At 39.0% G+C, this 23,358-nt stretch overlaps 1 protein-coding gene across 1 annotated transcript; it reads left to right on the forward strand.

The window, feature by feature from the left end:
- The first annotated feature begins 541 nt into the window (after positions 1–541).
- CCDC195 (coiled-coil domain containing 195) lies at positions 542–20,979 on the forward strand. The gene is made up of 3 exons (XM_082395855.1): positions 542–1,965; positions 6,549–6,795; positions 15,305–20,979. Exons 1-3 carry the CDS (start codon positions 1,704–1,706, stop codon positions 15,426–15,428), a joined length of 633 nt encoding a protein of 210 aa, XP_082251981.1. The 5' UTR covers positions 542–1,703; the 3' UTR covers positions 15,429–20,979.
- The last annotated feature ends 2,379 nt before the right edge of the window (positions 20,980–23,358 follow it).

A 23,358-nucleotide genomic window follows, 5' to 3' on the forward strand; every position in this document is an offset into this window, starting at 1 on the left:
GGACATCCTAGTTCAAGAGGCCTTTCTACAAATGGAAACATGTTCAAAAGAGAGTGGCCAAGGTCCATGAACCCACATTAGCTGACAAACAGTTGAAAAAATTGGGATGTTCCTTCTGGTGAATAGAGACTCATTAGAACATGATAGAATAAGAATTTTCATTAAAACAAGGATTAGGCTTGTCACATAACCTCTCTAAAGAGAAGAACTAGGAACAAGCTACATGGAGGCCAATTTTTGGTCAAGTAAATAATTTTAATTAAAAAGTAAGTAGTATACCTTGGTAGGAAGGGGACTTTCCTACAGGGAAAATACTTAAATATAGGGTCAATAATCCATTACAGAGATGTTGTGGAACAGATTTGAATATCTGGTAGGTGGTTGGACTGGATGACCTTTAAGACTCATCTTACTCCATATTCCATATTTCCACAGCCATTTCCATCGCCTCTAGCCAGTTTGGCACACAAAAGTTTACTGAAATTCATTTAAATACAAATAGAAGTAGTATATCAAAACAGCCACATTGTTTTTTTAGACTGACTTTTTAGTAAACACTTCATAAAATTTAAATACATATAATAATTCAGTATGAATAAAAAAGGAATAATACTTTCTCCAATCACTCTCACCTACGGCCTTGGATCAATCAACCTGCCTATCCTATTTATTAGGATAAGCAAAAAAAAACACATCAATATACATAAAAACATAAGGGAACAAATGCGCAGGGAAAACTATCACCATGAAAAATTATCTGATCATTTTTACCCTATTGCAAAAAGGCATTCATGTTTAAACATTAATTGAATTTCCAAGTGGTTATAGAGAATATGTTATCTAAGATTCGTACTTTTCATTCCCAACAAAGAAACCTCTTCAGGAAATAGGTAATGAAAGCTGTTACCTATAGCGTGTTCTTCTCATTCAAGATTAATGTTTAACCTGTATCTTCTTACATTCCCAAAATAGCTCTGGGCAGTATTTGCCCAAGCAAACACTCTGAAACCAAATAACAGCAAAAATGCTTATAAGATAGAAACCTACTGAGAAGTAATTATATGGTCCTTGAAATTATCTTAAGGGATTTAGGTATAATTATCAACATCTCATTTAAATAATCTCACTGCAATTCATATGACTTCCTCTGCTAGTTACCCTTAATCAAGAGGTGTCAAAATTAATAATTTACCCAAAAAGTACAGAACTATGATATATGTTACAGAGAAGACAAGGAATAATTCTTATGTGCCAGTTTTGATGTGCTCGTGCCAGTTGGTGATTCTATGAAACGTCTGATCCCACAAATAGCAACAGAGAAAAAACTTGAGTGGCTGGTAGGATGGTGAGTTCATGACAGAAGCAAGAAACTCTGTTCCTCACTGGAAATTTCTGGAGTGTCCTCTGCAGACACAAAGCAATATTCTAGAACTGTGGATTGATATGAAATGAAAGATACAAAGAAAAGCTCTGTTCTGAAAAACAAAACCCAGAATGAATAAATCATAGAGATCCTTTACCTCCCTAGACAGCCTAACTCCCCAGGTGCTGAAAGATGGCATAGAGAAGAATGACACTTATTGTTCAGGAAGGTTTATGGGCGGGATCAACTTGTTTCACTGAGTAGATTGTGCATTTGGTTCATGAGCAAATGTTGATCTGTCTCCCCAAAGGAACAAACCATAACGACCTGAAAAGAGGCAATGGAAGCAAATATCCAGCTCATGAGAGTTATCCAGGAAATGCGGGCAGAGATCAGTAAGCTGGAGAAAGAGAATCAAGCCCTCCGGATGAAGCTGACTTCAAGTAGTCAGAGAACCCCAGGCTCAGGGGGAAAATCAGGAGATGAGAAGGAAGAGGAAGTCACAGACCTCGGTAAATTTGCAGAAGTGCCTGGACAATCTCCAGCAGCCCTTCATGATGGTGTTTCCACTGGTACGGCCCCAGCTGTGAGAGAACACCAAGGTACCGTATGTCCATAGCTCTTCTGGGCTGTACCCACCTTTGCAAATATCTCCCAAATAGTAGGTTTATTGTGCCTCTCACATAACTGCATAACTTGGTATTACAGTGGTGAGTTCCATCCTTTTTCTCCTGGTAGATTAGCTTTGAATCCCTAGGCAAAAATTTCTTTAGCATCTTCAAGCAACATATTTTAACAACATTGAAACTATCTCCAGATAGTCCTGGAAAGATGAGGATGACAGATTTGTGGAAATCAGTCATATTAAAAGTAATGCTTTTTTTCCTTTCTTGACTTCAAGCATTTAAATGCTACATAATGGGACACCAAATGGGTACGTGTCAAATGGCGTGCTCGCTTATTAACCTAGAACAGTATTGCGTAATAGTTAAGTATATGGATATTAGAATCAGACAAATATGGTTGCTAGTGATCTGACACCAGTTAGCCACTAGATTTAGAGCTAGCTCTGAGAAATCTTTAACCCTCATTTTGTTCATTTGGAAGTGTTACAGTACCTACCTCACATGGTTGTGAGGATTGACTTTAATGATAACCTAAGTGCTTAGTATAGCACCTGGCAAACACACAACAAATGGTAGGTATTATTTCTTATCCGTATTTTACAAAATTTTTACTGTCCTTTATGAACATATGTTGCACATAATTCAACTTACTATACAGGTTGAAGACTTCAAGAATAAAAGGCAATGATATATTCTAAAAGAATCAAATCTCTCACCTTTTATGGGAAAGAGTTTTGACTGTGAGGACTATACATTAAGTCAGAAATCAGGAGAGTGAAAAAATACGTTCTACATTGAAATGAGTGCTTGCCTACATACAGTATATTCAAATAAAATTGAGATACATAATTAACTACTCAAAGCGCTTAATATCCTCTGTCAAAAGATTCAGGCAATGCCATTTAGAGGTGCTGAGCAGCTTGGCAATGGGACATGTTCTATTTCCAGCTGGTTTTTTCTGTTAAAGAGGCCTTTTTCTAGTATGGGTCCCTGTATTTCAAAGCTGGGAGCAGATTCCAGTCACGGTCTTTTCCCTTGTTGTCAAGAACAGCACTGGATCTGAGTGATTCTGTCTGTTGGTTATTTAGTAAAACTGAAAGAGTAACCTTTACGGAAGTTAGACCTTCTCCTGGTGAAAAAAAAACAAAAACATATGGACATGTGTAGTATATCCTTCCCCAGGCTTCCTCCATCTCTGAATTCTTGACATTTGGACTGAATAACTCTGTATTATAGCAGTTTGTCTTGGACATTGTAGGGTGTTTAGCAGTTTTTCCTGGCTTCTAAACACTAGTAGTACCTGCCTCTCCCCCTTCAGTCATGACCATCAAAAATGTCTTCAGACATTCCAAATGTCACCTGGAAGACAACATTTCTCCCAATTGAAAACAACTGCCTTACTCCAAAGGTAAACAACTCTTTCAAATCTATTTTTCATGATGCTTATCCTAATGCAAAAGTAATTTGGGCCTCAGTATACCTAGTGCTATTCTAAAACAAGCATTAAACTGGTTAAAGAGCAAAGAGTATTACCCTTTAAACCCTGAATTCAGGGCCTGAATGCCATCAAGTTTAAAGGAGGTTTGAATATTATTAAGAGCTAAATACACAACTGATAATATACATTTTCAGCATCTGAATGGTGACCTCCAATAAGAATATAAGCATTAAGTTGGAAAAGGACTAGTGAAAAACATTTGGTGACATTTGGGGAACTCTTGCCAGTTGCACCAACAAAGCAAAGAAGGAAATATGATTTAAATTTGTGCTTAGAAACCCAGTTGAGTTCATTTAAGTGATATTTCTGTGTGTCGTACATGTGATGTTCATTATGAAAGTGACATAAGTAGAAGGAACATTGGCCTGAGCATGAAGACACCTGGGTTGTAATCCGTTTTGTAATGGTTGGTCAGTGCTGGGGAGCTCACATAAAATTCCTGATCTTAGCATTATCAAGTAAAAATGAATCAGTTAGATGCCTTCCAAGGCCTATTCCAACTGTAGAATTCTATGACTCTATGAATGTGACATGTTTTATGATCACTCTCCTCATCTGTAAAATGAAGAAAGTGATAGAATCTATCTCATAGGACTGCTGAGACGATTAAATGATGTAGCACAAGTAAGACTCAGCATGAGTTACTTGGTAGCAGTTGTCGTCATATCATTGGATGGGTCGGAAAAATATTATTTGACTTGAGTTTAAGTTTTTTATTAGCAGTCAGTAAGATATTGCTGATATCAATCAAAATTCATACTTGCAACTGAATGATAGAAATGTTCTGCTAAGGAGGAGATTTAGAGCTCATCCCCTGTTTTTACTGCTGAGGCTACAAGACCCAGAGAGATTAAGCAGCTTGCCTGATCCTCTTGAAAACAAAATAACATAAACCTATTCTTTGAGAAGGAACGATATGAAATCAGAAGTGTGTCTCACTTTAAGAAGGAACCATTAAGGTGGGTCTGGAAGCGATCACTTGAGACGAAATTCTCCTGGAAACATATGTAAGAGTGTGCCAGCATTTGGTAGGTACAAAATCCAGCCCGTCCATTACAGGGATGTTGCCCTCACCCCTCCTGCCCTTTGCAATCTCTCCTAGGCTCTTTTAGGGAAGAGATAATTTGCTATGAAGAAGATGCAAGAAGCAATTCTTTACAGGGAAACTCCAGCATTCCCTTCAATCTGCTCATACCCTTTGCTGGCAAATAAACTGCATTTGAAAGCAATCTTTGAATTGGTGCTAATGACCCTGTGATGCTCTGTGGAATATTCTTTCCCTTTTATTGATAAGAAACTAAAGGATACAGATTATTTGTGATCCAGGGACATAAACCAAAAGCCTATATGCTGATCAGTCAAGCTGGAGTATAGGTCCCAAACAATAAACTTAACTTTGCTATTATGAATATAATTTCCTCTGTTGTACTTTCCTACCATTTGGTATAAAGATATTGTTTTATAATCCTCTTAAACAGAAACTTTTATGTTTGTCAACAGTCATAAACCTGTTTTTAGATAATTATAGAAGTGATAGATCATGGCCAAAGGAAGTGTTCAAAGATAATTTATGAATAGTATTTGCAGTTAATTACTTCAGAGAGATTTGAACTTAAACTCCCCCACAAACTCTTGCTTAAAATATGACCTTCTGCTTTTCCAAACTATGAAAAGCCAGGGCAGCCTCTGCTTTCTGTAATGGCTATATAATTTGCTGTCTGTGTTCTGCAGACACGGGCCACAAACTTAAAAAAGAGAAAATTGTGCTTCCAGCCCTCTGAAAACCTAAACACGATGCTGCACTTTCTTATACTTTCATGCTAGCTAATGGCAAAGCTATGATGAGAAAGAATAAAGATTCAACAAACATTCATTGAGTGCTCCAGAAAATGGAAACCAACCCTTGAGGTCAGTGTCATTAACCCCAGGGGTAATAGCTAGATGTCTAAGTAGAGGTTGAATGACAGGCCCCAGGTCAGTTTGCACAGTGTTAGAAGTGAGATGCAGACAAACCAAGACTCCCTAAAATAAAGCTCTTTTATTCAAGGTGCTTTCATTACAAGGAATGGAGATAGGATTTACCTCAAGGAAAGAGTTTATTAGCAGGCCCTTATGGACAGAAATTGGGTTGGAAGCCCTCAGAAACTAAAGCCATAAATCTCTCCATCTCTCTCCGGAGAACTCCTGTTTCCCACAGAAGGCATCTTTACTACTTCTTCTTTTTTTTTTTTTTTTTTTTTTTTTTTTAATTTTTTGGCCGTACCTTGCAGCATGCAGGATCTTAATTCCCCGACCAGGGATGGAACCCACACCCCCTGCAGTGGAAGGGCGGTGTCTTAACCACTGGACCACCAGGGAAGTCCCGAGGCTTTACTTCTTTCCATGTGTCTGCCTTGCTTTCATCTCTCATGCGACAGGCATCCTCATAACAACTGTCCTAACTAAAGCCAACACACACATTTCAGGCCAGTTGGGAGCAGCCAGTTCAATTATTTGTGGCTATTCAAGTGATGAGGGGCTGTGGACGAGCACGTTCTTCTAGAATGAGGAGAACGCCCAGAACTGCATGTCTAGAAATTCATGTTCTTTGCATTTTAAGATCGTGTTTTATTATCTCTGTATGTCCAGCTCTCTGTTCATATTCTATGTTCTCAGGAAGGTCTTCCCTGACCACACTATTTAAATAGACCCCCTCCCTCATCTGCCTCTATCCCCTAGCCCTCATCAGCTTGATTTGTCTTCCTAGAACCTATCACTATCTGAATTTTATCATATATTGCTTATCATCTGTCAGCCACATGAGAATTTTATGCAGGCAAGAATTCTGTGTTGTTCACTCCCACACCCCATCTCTTAAAAAAACACCTGGCTCATGGTTGGCACTCAATAATTTGCAAAATAAATCAATGAATTAATGTCTTTTATGCAAAAAAACATAATCTAAAAACAACAGCTTTGGTTAGTTAGTTTCAATGAAGTATTTACTACCAACACAATCTTCCATTTGTGGATGTCATTAAAAGTAGAATTTTTAAACTTGAATTTTGTGTCTCCTGTACAGGCAACGTCATGATTGTTAGACGCTATTCCATTTCCTCACCAACTCATTTGTTAGCTGCAAATGATCCTTGGAAAGCTGGGAAAAAACATCCAAATTGTGGAATTCTAGAAGCTCAAAAAACAGTCAAATCACTGGCATGTTCTTCAATTAAGAAGCAAGACAACGAAGAAAAGATGTTTGCCCCAGATTCTTTTACCAGCAATGGTTCCAGCCAAAGAGGCTTTCCCAAGCATGGTTTTGGTTGCAGGTAATGTACAATCCGCCTCAGGATAGTTTATAGTTGAATGCTGTGATGGCTACTGAGACGTTCTCCTGGATAAGCCAGGTCTTATCTAGTGGAAGTAATGAAACCAAGTAGGCTATTAGGCCAAGATAACTTCCATCGTACTTATGTCTGTTTTGAGAACCAAAAGAAACAAATTTATGTGAGATCAAATGGTACCCTCTAATAGATGCCTCTATTAAGTGGAGAACCATCAGTCTTCACTTACTAATCAAGCATTAATTATCATACTCTGAGCTGGTCACTGGGGATCCAAGATCCTGCAAAAGCAAAACGTTATGTTCAAAACTTTCATTTAGTGACAAAGACGCACAAGTAAACTGACCACTGCAATAGTGTCTCAGGGAGAAGGCACAGTTACATTAGGAGCTGAATAGAGAATTCCTCTCTGAGAAAGAACTGTTCTTGTGGAGGAAGGCGCCTTCATGGGCTTATGTGAGTATAAGACAGGACCCTCTAGGCATAAGCCAAACAGGCCAAGAGACAAAGAGGAAACTGACCTGTTCTGCAAAATACGAATTGGTATTTAAGGAGTTATGAGCAGGCTGCAAATGGGAGGGACTGAGAAAATATTTGAGAAGTAAGCTGGGAATCTTTAAGAGGAAACTTGGCCAGTGGCCCTTGTAGTGGGTAAAGCCAAGGGCTCTTTCGGAACAAGATTGTCACTATCAAGCACTACTGTGTTAGAGCATCACTTCCCCTCCCCCACAATCTGCATTTCTACCTCCCCATTCCCAGTTACGCCCTGACTATCAAAGGTATATACACATCTTGTTTATGTTTTCCTTTGCTGTGGAAAAGCTTTTAAGTTATGCACCCAACATAGGAGCACCTCAATATATAAGGCAAATGCTAACAGACATAAAAGGGAAAATTGACAGTAAAACAATCACAGTAGAGGACTTTAACGCCCCACTTTCACCAATGGACAGATCATCAAAAATGAAAATAAACAAGGAAACACAACCTTTAAATGATACATTAAACAAGATGGACTTAATTGATATTTATAGTACATTCCATCCAGAAACAACAGAATACACTTTCTTTTAAAGTACTCATGGAACATTCTCCAGAATAGATCATATCTTGGGTCAAAAATCAAGCCTTGGTAAATTTAACAAAATTGAAATCATATCACGTATCTTTACTGACCACAACGCTATGAGACTAGGTATCAACTACAGTAAAAAATCTGTAAAAAATACAAACACATGGAGGCTAAACAATACACTACTTAATAACCAAGAGATCACTGAAGAAATCAAAGAGGAAATTAAAAAATACCTAGAAACAAATGACAATGAAAACACGACGACCCAAAACCTATGGGATGCAGCAAAAGCAGTGCTAAGATGGAAGTTTATAGCAATACAATCCTACCTCAAGAAACAAGAAAAATTTCAAATAAACACCCTAACCTTACACCTACAGCAATTAGAGAAAGAAGAACAAAAAAACCACAAAGTTAGCAGAAGGAAAGAAATCATAAAGATCAGATCAGAAATAAATGAAAAAGAAATGAAGGAAACAATAGCAAAGATGAATAAAACTAAAAGCTGGTTCTTTGAGAAGATAAACAAAATTGATAAACCATTAGCCAGACTCATCAAGAAAAAAAGGGAGAGCACTCAAATCAAAAGAATTAGAAATGAAAAAGGAGAAGTAACAACTGACACTGCAGAAATCCAAAGGATCATGAGAGATCACTACAAGCAACTCTATGCCAATAAAATGGACAACCTGGAAGAAATGGACAAATTCTTAGAAAAGCACAACCTTTCAGGAAGAAATAGAAAATATAAACAGACCAAACACAAGCACTGAAATTGAAACTGTGATTAAAAATCTTCCAACAAACAAAAGCCCAGGACCAGATGGCTTCACAGGCGAATTCTATCAAACATTTAGAGAAGAGATAACACCTATCCTTCTCAAACTCTTCCAAAATATAGCAGAGGGAAGAATACTCCCAAACTCATTCTACGAGGCCACAAACACCCTGATACCAAAACCAGACAAAGATGCCACAAAGAAAGAAAAATACAGGGCAATATCACTGATGAACATAGATGCAAAAATGCTCAACAAAATACTAGCAAACAGAATCCAACAGCAAATTAAAAGGATCATACACCATGATCAACCGGGGTTTATCCCAGGTATGCAAGGATTCTTCAATATATGCAAATCAATCAATGTGATACACCATATTAACAAATTGAAGGAGAAAAACCATATGATCATCTCAATAGATGCAGAAAAAGCTTTCAAAAAAATTCAACACCCATTTATGATAAAAACCCTCCAGAAAGTATGCATAGAGGGAACTTATCTCAACATAATAAAGACCACATATGACAAACCCACAGCCAACATCGTTCTCAATGGTGAAAAACTGAAACCATTTCCACTAAGATCAGGAACAAAACAAGGTTGCCCACTCTCACCACTATTATTCAACATAGTTTGGAAAGTTTTAGCCACAGCCATCAGAGAAGAAAAAGAAATAAAAGGAATCCAAATCAGAAAAGAAGAAGTAAAGCTGTCACTGTTTGCAGATGACAGGATACTATACATATAGAATCCTAAAGATGCTACCAGAAAACTACTAAAGCTAATCAATGAATTTGGTAAAGTAGCAGGATACAAAATTAATGCACAGAAATCCCGTGCATTCCTATACACTAATGATGAAAAATCTGAAAGAGAAATTAAGGAAACACTCCCATTTACCATTGCAACAAAAAGAATAAAATACCTAGGAATAAACCTACCTAAGGAGACAAAAGACCTATACTCAGAAAACTTTAAGACACTGATGAAAGAAATTAAAGATGATACAAACAGATGGAGAGATATACCATGTTCTTGGATTGGAAGAATCAACATTGTGAACATGACTCTACTACCCAAAGCAATCTACACATTCAATGCAATTCCTATCAGACTACCAATGGCATTTTTCACAGAACTAGAACAAAAAGTTTCACAATTTGTATGGAAACACAAAAGACCCCGCATAGCCAAAGCAGTCTTGAGAAAGAAAAACGGAGCTGGAGGAATCAGGCTCCCTGACTTCAGACTATACTACAAAGCTACAGTAATCAAGACAGTATGGTACTGGCACAAAAATAGAAGTATAGATCAATGGAACAGGATAGAAAGTCCAGAGATAAACCCACGCATATATGGTCACCTTATTTTTGATAAAGGAGGCAAGAATATACAATGGAGAAAAGACAGCCTCTTCAATAAGTAGTGCTGAGAAAACTGGACAGCTACATGTAAAAGAATGAAATTAGAACACTCCCTAACACCATACACAAAAATAAATTCAAAATAGATTAAAGACCTAAATGTAAGGCCAGAAACTATAAAACTTTAGAGGAAAACATAGGCAGAACACTCCATGATATAAATCACAGCAAGATCCTTTTGGACCCACCTCCTAGAGAAATGGAAATAAAAACAAAAATAAACAAATGGGACCTAATGAAACTTCAAAGCTGCACAGCAAAGGAAACCATAAACAAGACAAAAGGACAACCCTCAGAATGGGAGAGAATATTTGCAAATGAAGCAACTGACAAAGGATTAATCTCCAAAATTTACAAGCGGCTCTTGCAGCTTAATATCAAAAAAACAAACAACCTAATCCAAAAATGGGCAGAAGAGCTAAATAGACATTTCTCCAAAGAAGATACACAGATTGCCAACAAACACATGAAAGGATGCTCAACATCACTAATCATTAGAGAAATGCAAATCAAAACTACAATGAGGTATCACCTCACACCAATCAGAAAGGCGATCATCAAAAAATCTACAAACAACAGATGCTGGAAGGGTGTGGAGAAAAGGGAACCCTCTTCCACTGTTGGTGGGAATGTAAATTGATACAGCCACTGTGGAGAACAGTATGGAGGTCCCTTAGAAAACCAAGAATAGAACTATCATACGACCCAGCAATCCCACTACTGGGCATATACCCTGAGAAAACCATAATTCAAAAAGAGTCATGTACCACAATGTTCATTGCAGCACTATTTACAATAGCCAGGACATGGAAGCAACCTAAGTGTCCATCGACAGATGAATGGATAAAGAAGATGTGGCACATATATACAATGGAATATTACTCAGCCATAAAAAGAAACGAAATTGAGTTAATTGTAATGAGGTGGATGGACCTAGAGACTGTTATACACAGTGAAGTAAGTCAGAAAGAGAAAAACAAATACTGTGTGCTAACACATATATATGGAATCTAAAAAAAAAACCACGGTTCTGAAGAACGTAGGGGCAAGAATGGAATAAAGACTCAGATGTAGCAAATGGACTTGAGGACATGGGGAAGGTGAAGGATAAGCTGGGACGAAGTGCAACAGTGGCATGGACATATATACACTACCAAATGTAAAATAGATAGCTAGAGTTGCTTTGCTGTGCACCTGAAACTATCAGAACATTGTTAATTGGCTATACTCCAATATAAAGTTAAAGAAAAAAAAGATAGCTAGTGGGAAGCAGCTGCATAGCACAGGGAGATCAGCTCGGTGCTTTGTGTCCACCTAGATGTGTGGGATAGGGAGGGTGGGAGGGAGACGCAAGAGGGAGGAGATATGGGGATATATGTATATGTATAGGTGATTCACTTTGTTATACAGCAGAAACGAACACACCATTGTAAAGCAATTATACTCCCATAAAGATGTTTAAAAAAAAAGTGTATACACATTTGTCTCCTCTGAGGAGAAGGAGGAAAATCAAGAAATAGGGACCTGGTTTCACGATTAACTTATCTGGGGAAGAGAAAATGGAACAAATATAGTTGTTGAGAGAATGAGTTATCTAATTCAGCAGTGGCAGGAAATCAAATCAAAGGGTAACCATAATTAATAGGCCTGCAAGAATTCTCATAAATATTGGAAAGAGCGCTGGACTTCCCACTGGATGTGGGATACAAAGGTTGAGCCAGTTTTATTTGAATTTTACAAAGCAGGATGAAAACTGTGTTTCATTTGTAGAAAATTCTATTATAGGAGCAGAGAGAGGAACCTGGGTCAGGAAGGACAGGCAAAGAAAAATGGAAGGGTCATCCCAGTAGAGCAAAAAAGACAAGAAGAGAGAAGAAATCATGACTACGGAGAAAACCAAAAGTAGGGAAATCAGTGAGGATGGAGAAGTTAGCAGGATCCATCATAAAAGTCCTTCCATGGAATGCTAGGAATATGTGCTTTACCATTAATTATTGGAAAGCTAGTAAAATATGTCTTTATGAAAATTTTCAAAATACATAAACATTCAGAAACCAATATTACAAATATCAATGTATTCATCTGCAAGAGTTTTATCATATTTTATCCAGATATTTTTATATATAAAAGAAAATATGTTACTAATAAAGAGAAAAGCCCTATATCTCTCTTCTCCTGTACTCCTGAGGGGCAAGTGTTAACCATGAGTTTTTCTTCTATCCTTTCAGTCTGTTTTTTATGCTTTCATTACCCACATTCATTCATTCAGCAAATACATCTTAAGGGTGTACTACGTGCTGGATTCTAGGCACTGAAGATACAGCAGGAAAAAAATTGTCAAAAATCTCTGCCAATGTGGAGCTTTTTCCTTTGTAACGTAATGATCAATAAACATGAAAATACAGGAAGTATATATTATGTCAGATGGTGAGAAAAGTAAACCAATCAAAGGAAAAATGAAGGGTTTGAAGAGCAAGCATTGTTGAAATTTTTTATATCGTAGCCAGAAGATACCTCACTATTTGAATAAAGAATGGAGAGAGAGAGTTCTGGGGATATGAGCAGGGGATTGGAGTGGGTAGGCGGGGGCACTCTCCAGGCGTTGAGAACAGCAAATGTCAGAGGCCTGGGTGGGTCCACAACTGGTGTTTGAAGAAGGGCAAGATGGCTGGCACTGAGCGCAGTGAAGGGAAGAAGCGAGACAGAGAGAGAGAAGGCAGAGAGCTAAGGGTGGTCTTCCACTCCTTTCCAATGATTCTGGATTTTTTTCTAAGTGAATCGGGATGCATAATATACTCTTTTCATTTATATATATATATATATATGTGTATATATGGAGCTCTCTTTTGAAAAGACTATAGAAAAACAATACAGAAAGCAAGGGGACCAGGTTTAAGGCTAAAAATATAATTTAGACAAGAAATGATTATTTCTTGGCCAACGGCAATAACTGGATGTGGTTTCTAAACATTTGAAGGTGGAGCCAACAAGATTTGTTAACAAAGCAGATGTGGGATATGGAAACAGGAAGTGTACACCCAACCATTGTGTTCCAATGGCCATGTGATTTCAAAGAGGGAGGAGGGAAGAAAGGCAGAGATGTACCCTTTGTCTAAATAAAATTATGTACACATATAATATACAGTTATATAAAAGCACTAAATGTTCATTATTTTTTAAATTGCTAATTATAAAATATTAGTGTAATATACAAAGTAAAAAGTATAAAAAGGAAAATCTTCCAAAATCCCACTACCTGAAAAACCACCATTGAGATTTTAATGCGTATCTTTCCAGGCTTGTGTTTACATAGTTTATAATTGTACAGTGCCTGTATTATAATGCTTTAGTTTTTGCACTTTAACCATTACAGGCTTACAGACCTACAATGCTAAACTGGGAAATATAGTGGTATTAATTTTCCCATTTCAATTTATATTATTTTCTATGGTAGTTTGGGGACCTAGCCAATGTTTATAATGTATTATTTTTCTGAAGCAAAATGTTTTCCAACTTCCAAGCTGCCAATGAATAAACTATTAGAACACAATCCATTTCTAATTTGGAATCTACTTTAATTTGAAAGTTTGAGCCAATTGTAGAATTGTGTTAAAGCAAGAAAGTCAGTAACGGCTTTAAATCAACAGCTGGGTTGGCATAAAACCCAGTAGATACAGAGAACTGTTGAATAGGAATTAAGTGGGTTTTTTTTGTAGTACTTTTTTATTTTGTCTTTTACTTTCTTAGGGATTAACTAGTAAAGTAACAACTCATTACATTATTCCTCTAATTTTTGGGTAAATTCATTTCCTTTCTAATAGCTTTCAAAGAATCTTACAAAGATTTATCAAGAACCAATTTGTTTGAACTAGCTTTCAAATCAGTGAGACATTGTACCTAATTTGCTTATGAACTTTTCTATTATTGTACCAATAAAGTATTTTACGGAATAATGCCAATGTCAATATTTCTAAGAACCAATGATCTCCAGAAACTAGAGACTGGATTTTAATTTTTTCCCTAATTTTGACATAGAAACCCAATCTTTTCCTCCTGCATTCAAGAAAAAAAGAAAAAATAACCTCAGGCTGTTGAAAAGATTAGGGAAAAGGGTCCATATGGACAACTAAACTTAGAAATGATATTTTACTGATAGGATAAAACAGACACATTAAAATAAATACATTGTCTTCTTTTCCTAAGCAAAGTGGTTAAGAAGACAGCCTCTGGAATCAGATGGCTAAAGTCCCAACTCCATCTTTTGCAAACAGCATGGTCTTGGACAAGTTATTAGTCTGAGCTGTGCCGTAGTTTATTCTTTTGTAAAAAGAGAATCATAATAGCAGTTACCTCATAGTTTCCTTGAAGAATAAATGGGATAGTCAAGTGAATGCTTGCTAAGTGGCAAAGCAGTTATTATTTTATTGATCCCATATAGAACTACTGGCCTTCCTCCCAAGGGAGGGAGCAGATGTGTTCCCCTAGATACAGGCCACTAAATGCCATTCAGTGAAATTATAGCCTTATCTAATTAAAGAGAGAGAGAGATCAAAACTAGAGAAAAGAAAGAAAAAAAAAACTAGAGAAAAGGCAATAATTTTAAACACTGCTCTTTAGACTTATTCCTGGGAGAACTTTATCCTGATTTATGTCAAAATTATATATAACACTGTTCAAGGGGAAAGGAGAAGTGGGCAAAATGAAAAGATTTAATCCCTCAGGTAACACTGGGTCACTGCTGTCACTTCTCTCTCCCCTCATTGTTCAGGTGTGATGGATAGTCCATTAATTCAAACTCCAAAGTGCAGATTGATTGGGATTATAAAATAATTCCCTCAAATTTCTTTTTCATTTCAACTGAAGAGTTTTGGTGTGTAGGACAGTTTGCCTGAGAGAACATGATGTTCTCCAACTTTAAACGCCAAGCTAATAATCCTCAGACGTACAGACCTTGCCTCAAAAATTTTAAATTTTAGTTTTATCAGTGCTATTCACTGGGTTTAATCAAAAGGCCAATTCCAATATTTTTTCATGCATTATTATTGAACAACTAAACAAAAAAAATTATGATGTATTTAAGGTGAACCTTTAACACTTTAAGCAATATTTGGTGACTTGCAAAAATAGTAAATGTTTTGTAGAAATAGTAAGTGTTTTTGCATAAAGGCTCACTAAAAAGTTTTATTTCTCTTTCCCTATTCTGCATTCTTTAGGGACAAGATAAAGACAGTCAGTTTCCTGTTACCCATGAACATGTCTTCATATTCCAAAAACTCAAGTTCTTTGAAATACTCACCAGATCAGACCACAAACCAGCTAAGTACCATTACAGAATAGTATACGTAAGGTGGTGAAATTTAAGAAACAGTTGATTTCCAACATGTGGGAACACCGAGGCCTGGCTGGGTCAATGTCCTCCCCTGCAAAGACCTTTGGCAAGATGCTCAGTAAGATATACAAATATTTGGCATTGGATCAATAGAGTTGTCAGTGGACTTGGCCAAGAAATGGAAGCCATTACTTTATGTTGTTGTTGATGGGTGCACGGTGGCTGTGGAAGTCTCTCTATGCAGCATGTGAGCAATTAAATGTAATTAAATTAAATTGCATGCTAAGTGTTTCGTATCTGTGCTATGCTATCAGGAAATGCTGCTGTTCCCATTATGTGTCGTTCTCCAGTTGAAACTATAACAAATCTAGAAATAAAAAGTTCTATTTCTGATTATAACATAGAAGCCACAGTGATTATCCTTATAGTTAATTTGTGTGTTGATATTTCACTGACACAAGCTCACTTGGTCTTTTAATATCCCGTGTTACTGGCATGTAGACACAAACACAGCAAACTCCCACAGCATGTATTGTGGGCTCAGAGCAACTGTGGGCTGGCTAACGGCAAAGACACTCATCCTGGTTGGAAGGAGAGAGAAAAAGGTTCAAATGATTATTACTTAGAGGTTGAAAACCTCAGAACTCCCTCAAATCCTGAACTTCTAGTCAAGAGACCATCTCCTCCTCCAGGTTTACAGCAATCATGTTCTAATACCAGTATGCCTTTTAAACAAATATCTTATGTTAAAATCTCCAGAGTGTTAAAATGCAGATCCGGGGGCTCCAGACAGGAACAAGAAAAGAAATTCACATTTTTAAACAAGCCTTCCCAGGTGATGTCTTAGACAGCTATGATTGCTATCCACTATTGTAAATACTAAGAATCATAGGGTTCCCCAGATCCGATGCCAAGTTGAAGAAGCAGGGAAGCAAGGAAAGGGTATGAATGGTCCAGTCTATTTCTAAGAGAGGTTTTTAATAACCACAAGACAGACTCATGGAAAGGAAATGGATGAATCAACGAATACCCTGAGGTAAAAGTCACATAATGGGTCAGATGCTTCCTTTATTTATGATATTCATTTAAGATTAACAATATTCTCAACATTATAACAGGTGTACAATAGGGCAAGGTTACAACCAGAGGGGAAAGATAGGAAAGAGGGGAACTCAAATGTCCAGCAGGGACAGACAAGTGATAGAAAGGAGGGGGGTGGGCTCTGGAGAACAGGCATATGCACACTCTATCCACATGGGGCTGCAACTACTCACCCTTGTGAGGCTGTGTGGGGAAGGGGACACTCCATTGTCACATGGTCTATTGTCCAATGGATGTTAAAATCTGGATTTTTATGCAAAATCTCCTGATTCATAAATACTGGCATTATGTTCAATTTTTAAAACATTGTGAAAACCAAATACAATTTGTCTAAAGACCAGATTTAAGATACCAGGTAAAAATTTATATGTGAGATTTCTAGCTTTTGTGTGTTCTAGCTTTTGATTTTCTCTTGGCTAAGTTGATGAGTCATCAGCTAAAAGATGAACAGCAAGACACTTCCCTAGCATTCAGAGCTGTGTACTTTACCTGGAAAGAAGAGGAAAAAGAGAAAGAGGAAGAAGGAAGAGAAACCTCCCCATGATGAATTCTTAATGGTCACCATCACTGCCAATAGTGGCAGAAATTCATAACTCTGTGGGTGATGAAAGCCAAAAGTTAACAAATACATCAATCTATTATCAAAGTACACCAACATCTGCCAGAGCTATTTGCTTTCATAAATTGGTCTCCTGCAAATGTCCTTTAACAAATAAAGATATTGAAACAAAGGAAAACATAAACAATGTGCTCAAAATCAAATGGTTGGCCCTGGCAACTTTTCCAGCACCCCAATTCTGTCTGCTCCGATTTCCTTGAGCTATTTCTACTCCCTAAGCTGTGAATCTAGAATAAACTTAACCAGAAAATAGCTGTGTACAGGGACAATGGGAAACATTATGGAGTTCATTTTATTCCTTAGTCCAAATTCTGGTTTACCCTCTAGAAAACAGATCTTAGGAACCTCTAAGTATCCAGGCAGGCACAAGCATTGAGCCTGATGTTTTTACCACCAAAATAAAAAGGAAAGTACAGTAGTACCTTCTGATTATGGAAAACACCACCCATAGAACTTAAAAAATATGATAAAGCAGTCTAAGAGAGTACTATGTGGTTATTGTAATCCACATATTATGTTCAATTATAGTCCTATTTTAAGAGACAGTTCTACCGCCTGCAGTAGTACTTAATTTTTAAATATCAATGCAGAGAAATGTTCATTCATTCAAGCTGTGTTTGAAAAAGCACGTAGTTGAAAAATACTCTTTCACATACAGGAGTGAATAAAAGACCTGTTGTAGCTTTAATTCTTCTTTGATCCCTGCTTTTATCATTAGTGCTGTAAGACAGTCAAAATATCTCATGACTACAATAATCTACTCACAATTAGTTTTCTGAAACGTGAGAAAAGGAAGACTGAATTTATCCAGTCTCATACATACTTAGTACTTTGACATTATTAAAACTACTTTGAAAGTCGATCTTGAAACACAATTCTCCATGAACTCAGAGAGAGATTAAACTTGTTCCTGTCCAAGTCTTACTAAAAGATAATTCTCTGTGGCATTCAGGCTTACATTCAGGAAATATCTCCTCATTTTACCTTTTCCTTTAATTAGAATTTCTCCTCCTGCAGTTCAACTCAAAATTCTTACGCTTGAGATGTCTGAATCTGAGGACCAATTAAAAGTCTATTCTTAATAATGATAACAAATTCATTCTGGCACCTGCTCAATACCATTTTATGAAGACCGTATACATTTTCGTTAAGAGTGTTCCAAAAGATACAGCACCCCTCTTCTTTAGGGAACACAGTTGTCAGTCTTAATTTTACTCATTCATGAAAATTGTCCCTAATTTCTTCAATTAATTCCCAAATACACACCCTTCCTCCTTTCTTTCCTCCTTAGTCTTGAGGATTTTTAATTCACACAGTTACCTCAGACCAGAAACTCATTTCTGATGGAAAGATAAGGGGAACACAAGCAAGACTATCTAAGTAGGAAAAAATTCACTCTATGAAACACCTAGAAGGTTCTTGGTCTTTGAAATAACATTTTGTCCAACAAACCCCATTGTTTAATATAAGAAAAGCTTTCAGCATTGAAGAGCAGGTAACTGAATGGATAGCTCAGAAGCAAATAACTCTTTGGCCCAATTGCTACACTATTTAGTGCATTAGAAAAAGTAACTTGCTAAATGGCCTGTGGTCACGTATAACAGTTAAATGGGCATCCAAGAAGTGAGCCAATTACTCCCTTCCTAACTGTATTATTTCATCTAATATGTGGCTGATTTTATATTGCCCGTCAAAGATGTGGCCTTTTTCATCCCGGCCATTGGCTTTGGTTCTAGTTCTATCCAGATTAACTGTGGAAAACTTACATCACATCACCACACACAGACGCTTCCTCTCTTAAAACAGAAACTCCCTTTGGCCTCAAATCTTTTCTAAACCAACTCATTCAAGTGTTCCTCCCAAATATTTACTTTTTCCTCTCTTCAAGTGCTCGACATTTGTAGAGCTGCACTGAAGCTCATTCCCGGTCCCAGAAATCTAGCATTTAAACGATCTCCTCAAGAAGCCATTCCAAGAAAAGCCAGCTCTCAGAAAACTGGAACTCCAAAATCGGAAAGTGCTTAACCTCCTGGCCTTCTCTCCCCAGTCCCTGAAACTAAGCGTATAGTGGCAGTTCTCAATCCTGACTGCAGCATCAAATAAACCAGAGAGCATTAAAAATCCCATTTCCCAGGCTCCACCCTAGACGAGTTATGTCAGCAGCCCTGGGGATGGACCTTGTCATCAGTATTCCTTAGAGCTCCCCCATAATTCCAATGTGCACGCAATGCTGAGAATCACTGTTGTAAAGTTGAGGGGCTGCGAAGACCGGCCCTGAATGTCACAGATCCTGAAGAAGGATGTGCCTTGACAGCACAGACAAGGACAGCCCTGGGCTCTCACTCCCTCACACCCATGTGATCTTAAGCAACATCACTGAGCCTCTTAAAGCCTCAGTTTCCTCATCTGTAAAATGGAGATATGCTGACATTCTCTGGCATGTGGAGATTTAATGAGCTAAAATATGTAAAGCACCTACTCCAATACCTAGCACCCAGTAAGCACTCAAGAAATAATAGTAATAGTGGTAGTAGTGGCAGTCGTAGTATCTACAGGACATAGTCTTTGCCTTCAAGGAAAAGGTAAGCAGAGGTTTGCCCCCTCCCAGCCCTGCCCAGGGAATTAGTGGCAGGCCACGCAAAGAAACCTTGTCTCCTGATTTGTGGTCCAGTGGCCTTTCCACGGCACCACACTTCTGCCCTGATGACCTCAGCCCTCCTGCCACTGAGTTTGGTGGCTGCAGAGGATTTATGCAGTAAATAACACTGGACATGGCCCCAAAGCTCTTTCCCATAAGAAATATTATGTTTTAAATCTACTTCTTGAAAATACACTTCAAGAGTTCATTTCTTGTTTGAAGACTAGAGCAACGTCAGAAGGTTTCAATGAACTCGGAGCCATTTCTCATCAGCTGCCTTCCTACCACAAAGGACCTCATCCCCATAGGGACTGTCAATTCCAGAGCCTCTGAGCTCCCATGGAAACCTTGGTGAAGTGGTAACCACCCTCGTGAAGACTTCCAAGCCAGTCTCTACACAGACTACATTATGCTGATGAACCCTAATATCATTCTCCTGCTCAGCCTCCAGACAAACTGGGTATAATTAACTGAATAAGTTAATAAATGGAATAAGTCAATGAAATCTATTTGGGGAGCAAAAATGACTTCAAGAGGGTATTGTTACAAGCAAACAAGTCCATTTCCGTCATTTTAGAAGGAAGTCTGCATTCAGAGCTTTCAAAAGAAGATTAAAAGCCTTTAAGGTAATGGGCAATTCCACAGTTACTCACTCATAAGTATTTGGCCTGAATTAAATTTTGGTTGGAATCCTATGATGCTATATGCAAAATGCTTTATTAACTGTGTATTCAGTAAATGCACATCTGCTCAACAAACTCTCCAGTTAAGGCAGACTGCTCTGAATGCCAGTTCTCATCCTTATCAAACATGGCAAGAACATCCACAAAATCAAATGTCACTTACCTATTCAGCATCAAATCTTGACCTCCACACAACTCTTTGCAATGTTTCCTTTAGCGGTCTTGACTTGAAAGTGAGTACAAAAAGTGGTGCAGGGGGGCAAGATGGCGGAAGAGTAAGACACGGAGATCACCTTCCTTCCCACAGATACATTAGAAATACATCTACACGTGGAACTGCTCCTACAGAACACCCACTGAATGCTGGCAGAAGACGTCAGACCTCCCAAAAGGCAAGAAACTCCCCACGTACCTGGGTAGGGCAAAAGAAAAAAGAAATAACAGAGACAAAAGAATAGGGACAGGACCTGCACCAGTGGGAGGGAGCCGTGAAGGAGGAAAGGTGTCCACACACTAGGAAGCCCCTTCACGGGAGGAAACTGCGGGTGGCGGAGGGGGAAGCTTCGGAGCCGCGGAGGAGAGCACAGCAACAGGGGTGCGGAGGGCAAAGCAGAGAGATTCCCGCACGGAGGCTCGGTGCCGACCAGCACTCACCAGTCCGAGGGGCTTGTCTGCTCCCCTGCCAGGCGGGCGGGTCTGGGAGCTGAGGCTCAGGCTGCGGTCGGATCGCAGGGAGAGGACTGGGGTTGGCAGCGTGAACACAGCCTGAAGGGGCTAGTGCGCCACAGCTAGCCGGGAGGGAGTTGGGGAAAAGGTCTGGAGCTGCCGAACAGGCAAGAGACTTTTTCTTGCCTCTTCGTTTCCTGGTGCGCGAGGAGAGGGGATTCAGAGCACAGCCTAAACGAGCTCCAGAGATGGGCGCAAGCCGCGGCTATCAGCGCAGACCCCAGAGACGAGCATGAGACGCTAAGGCTGCTGCTGCCACCACCAAGAAGCCTGTGTGCGAGCACAGGTCACTCTCCACACCGCCCCTCCTGGGAGCCTGTGCAGCCCGCCACTGCCAGGGGCCCGTGATCCAGGGACAACTTCCCCGGGAGAACGCACGGCGCACCTCAGGCTGCTGCAACGTCACGCCGGCCGCTGACGCCGCAGGCTCGCCCCGCCTCCTCCATACCGCTCCCTCCCCTCCGCCTGAGTGAGCCAGAGCCCCCGAAGCAGCTGCTCCTTTAACCCCATCCTGTCTGAGCAAAGAACAGACGCCCTCAGGCGACCTACACGCAGAGGCGGGTCCAAATCCAAAGCTGAACCCCGGGAGCTGTGCGAACAAAGAAGAGAAAGGGAAATTTCTCCCAGCAGCCTCAGAACCAGCGGATTAAAACTCCACAAACACTGATGTGCCTGCATCTGTTGAATACCTGAATAGACAACGAATCATCCCAAATTCAGGAGGTGGACTTTGGGAGCAGGATATATTAATTTTTCCCCTTTTCCTTTTTTTGTGAGTGTATATGTGTATGCTTCTGGGTGAGATTTTGTCTGTATAGCTTTGCTTTGTAATAGCTTTATTTTATTTTATTTTATTTTATCCTCTTTCTTTATTTCTATTTTTTCTCCCTTTTACTCTGAGCCATGTGGATGAAAAGCTCTTGGTGCTCCAGCCAGGCATCAGGTCTGTGCCTCTGAGGTGGGAGAGCCAACTTCAGGACACTGGTCCACAAGAGACCTCCCAGCTCCACGTAATACCAAACAGCGAAAATCTCTCAGAGATCTCCATCTCAACATCAAGACCCAGCTTCACTCAACGACCAGCAAGATACAGTGCTGGACACCCTATGCCAAACAACTAGCAAGACAGGAACACAGCCCCATCCATTAGCAGAGAGGCTGCCTAAAATCATAATAAGGCCACAGACACCCCAAAACACACCACCAGACGTGGACGTGCCCACCAGAAAGACAAGATCCAGCCTCATCCACCAGAACACAGGCACTAGTCCCCTCCATCAGGAAGCCTACACAACCCACTGAACCAACCTTAGCCACTGGGGACAGATACCAAAAACAACGGGAACTACGAACCTGCAGCCTGTGAAAAGGAGACCCCAAACACAGTAAGATAAGCAAGCTGAGAAGACAGAAAAACACACAGCAGATGAAGGAGCAGGGTCAAAACACACCAGACCTAACAAATGAAGAGGAAATAGGTAGTCTACCTGAAAAAGAATTCAGAATAATGATAGTAAGGATGATCCAAAATCTTGGAAATAAAATAGACAAAATGCAAGAAACATTTAACAAGGATGTAGAAGAACTAAAGAGGAACCAAGCAGCGATGAAAAGCACAATAAATGAAATTAAAAATACTCTAGACGGGATCAATAGCAGAATAACTGAGGCAGAAGAACGGATAAGTGACCTGGAAGATTAAATGGTGGAAATAACTACTGCAGAGTAGAATAAAGAAAAAAGAATGAAAAGAACTGAGGACAGTCTCAGAGACCTCTGGGACAACATTAAATGCACCAACATTCGAATTATAGGCGTCCCAGAAGAAGAGGAGAAAAAGAAATGGACTGAGAAAATATTTGAAGAGATAATAGTTGAAAACTTCCCTAATATGGGAAAGGAAATAGTTAATCAAGTCCTGGAAGCACAGAGAGTCCCATACAGGATAAATCCAAGGAGAAACACGCCAAGACACATATTAATCAAACTATCAAAAATTAAATATAAAGAAAACATATTAAAAGCAGCAAGGGAAAATCAACAAATAACACACAAGGGAATCCCCATAAGGTTAACAGCTGATCTTTCAGCAGAAACTCTGCAAGCCAGAAGGGAGTGGCAGGATATACTTAAAGTGATGAAGGAGAAAAACTTACAACCAAGATTACTCT

The sequence above is a fragment of the Balaenoptera borealis genome, assembly GCF_965194805.1.
Source record: "Balaenoptera borealis genome assembly, chromosome: 6".
NCBI lineage: Eukaryota > Metazoa > Chordata > Mammalia > Artiodactyla > Balaenopteridae > Balaenoptera > Balaenoptera borealis.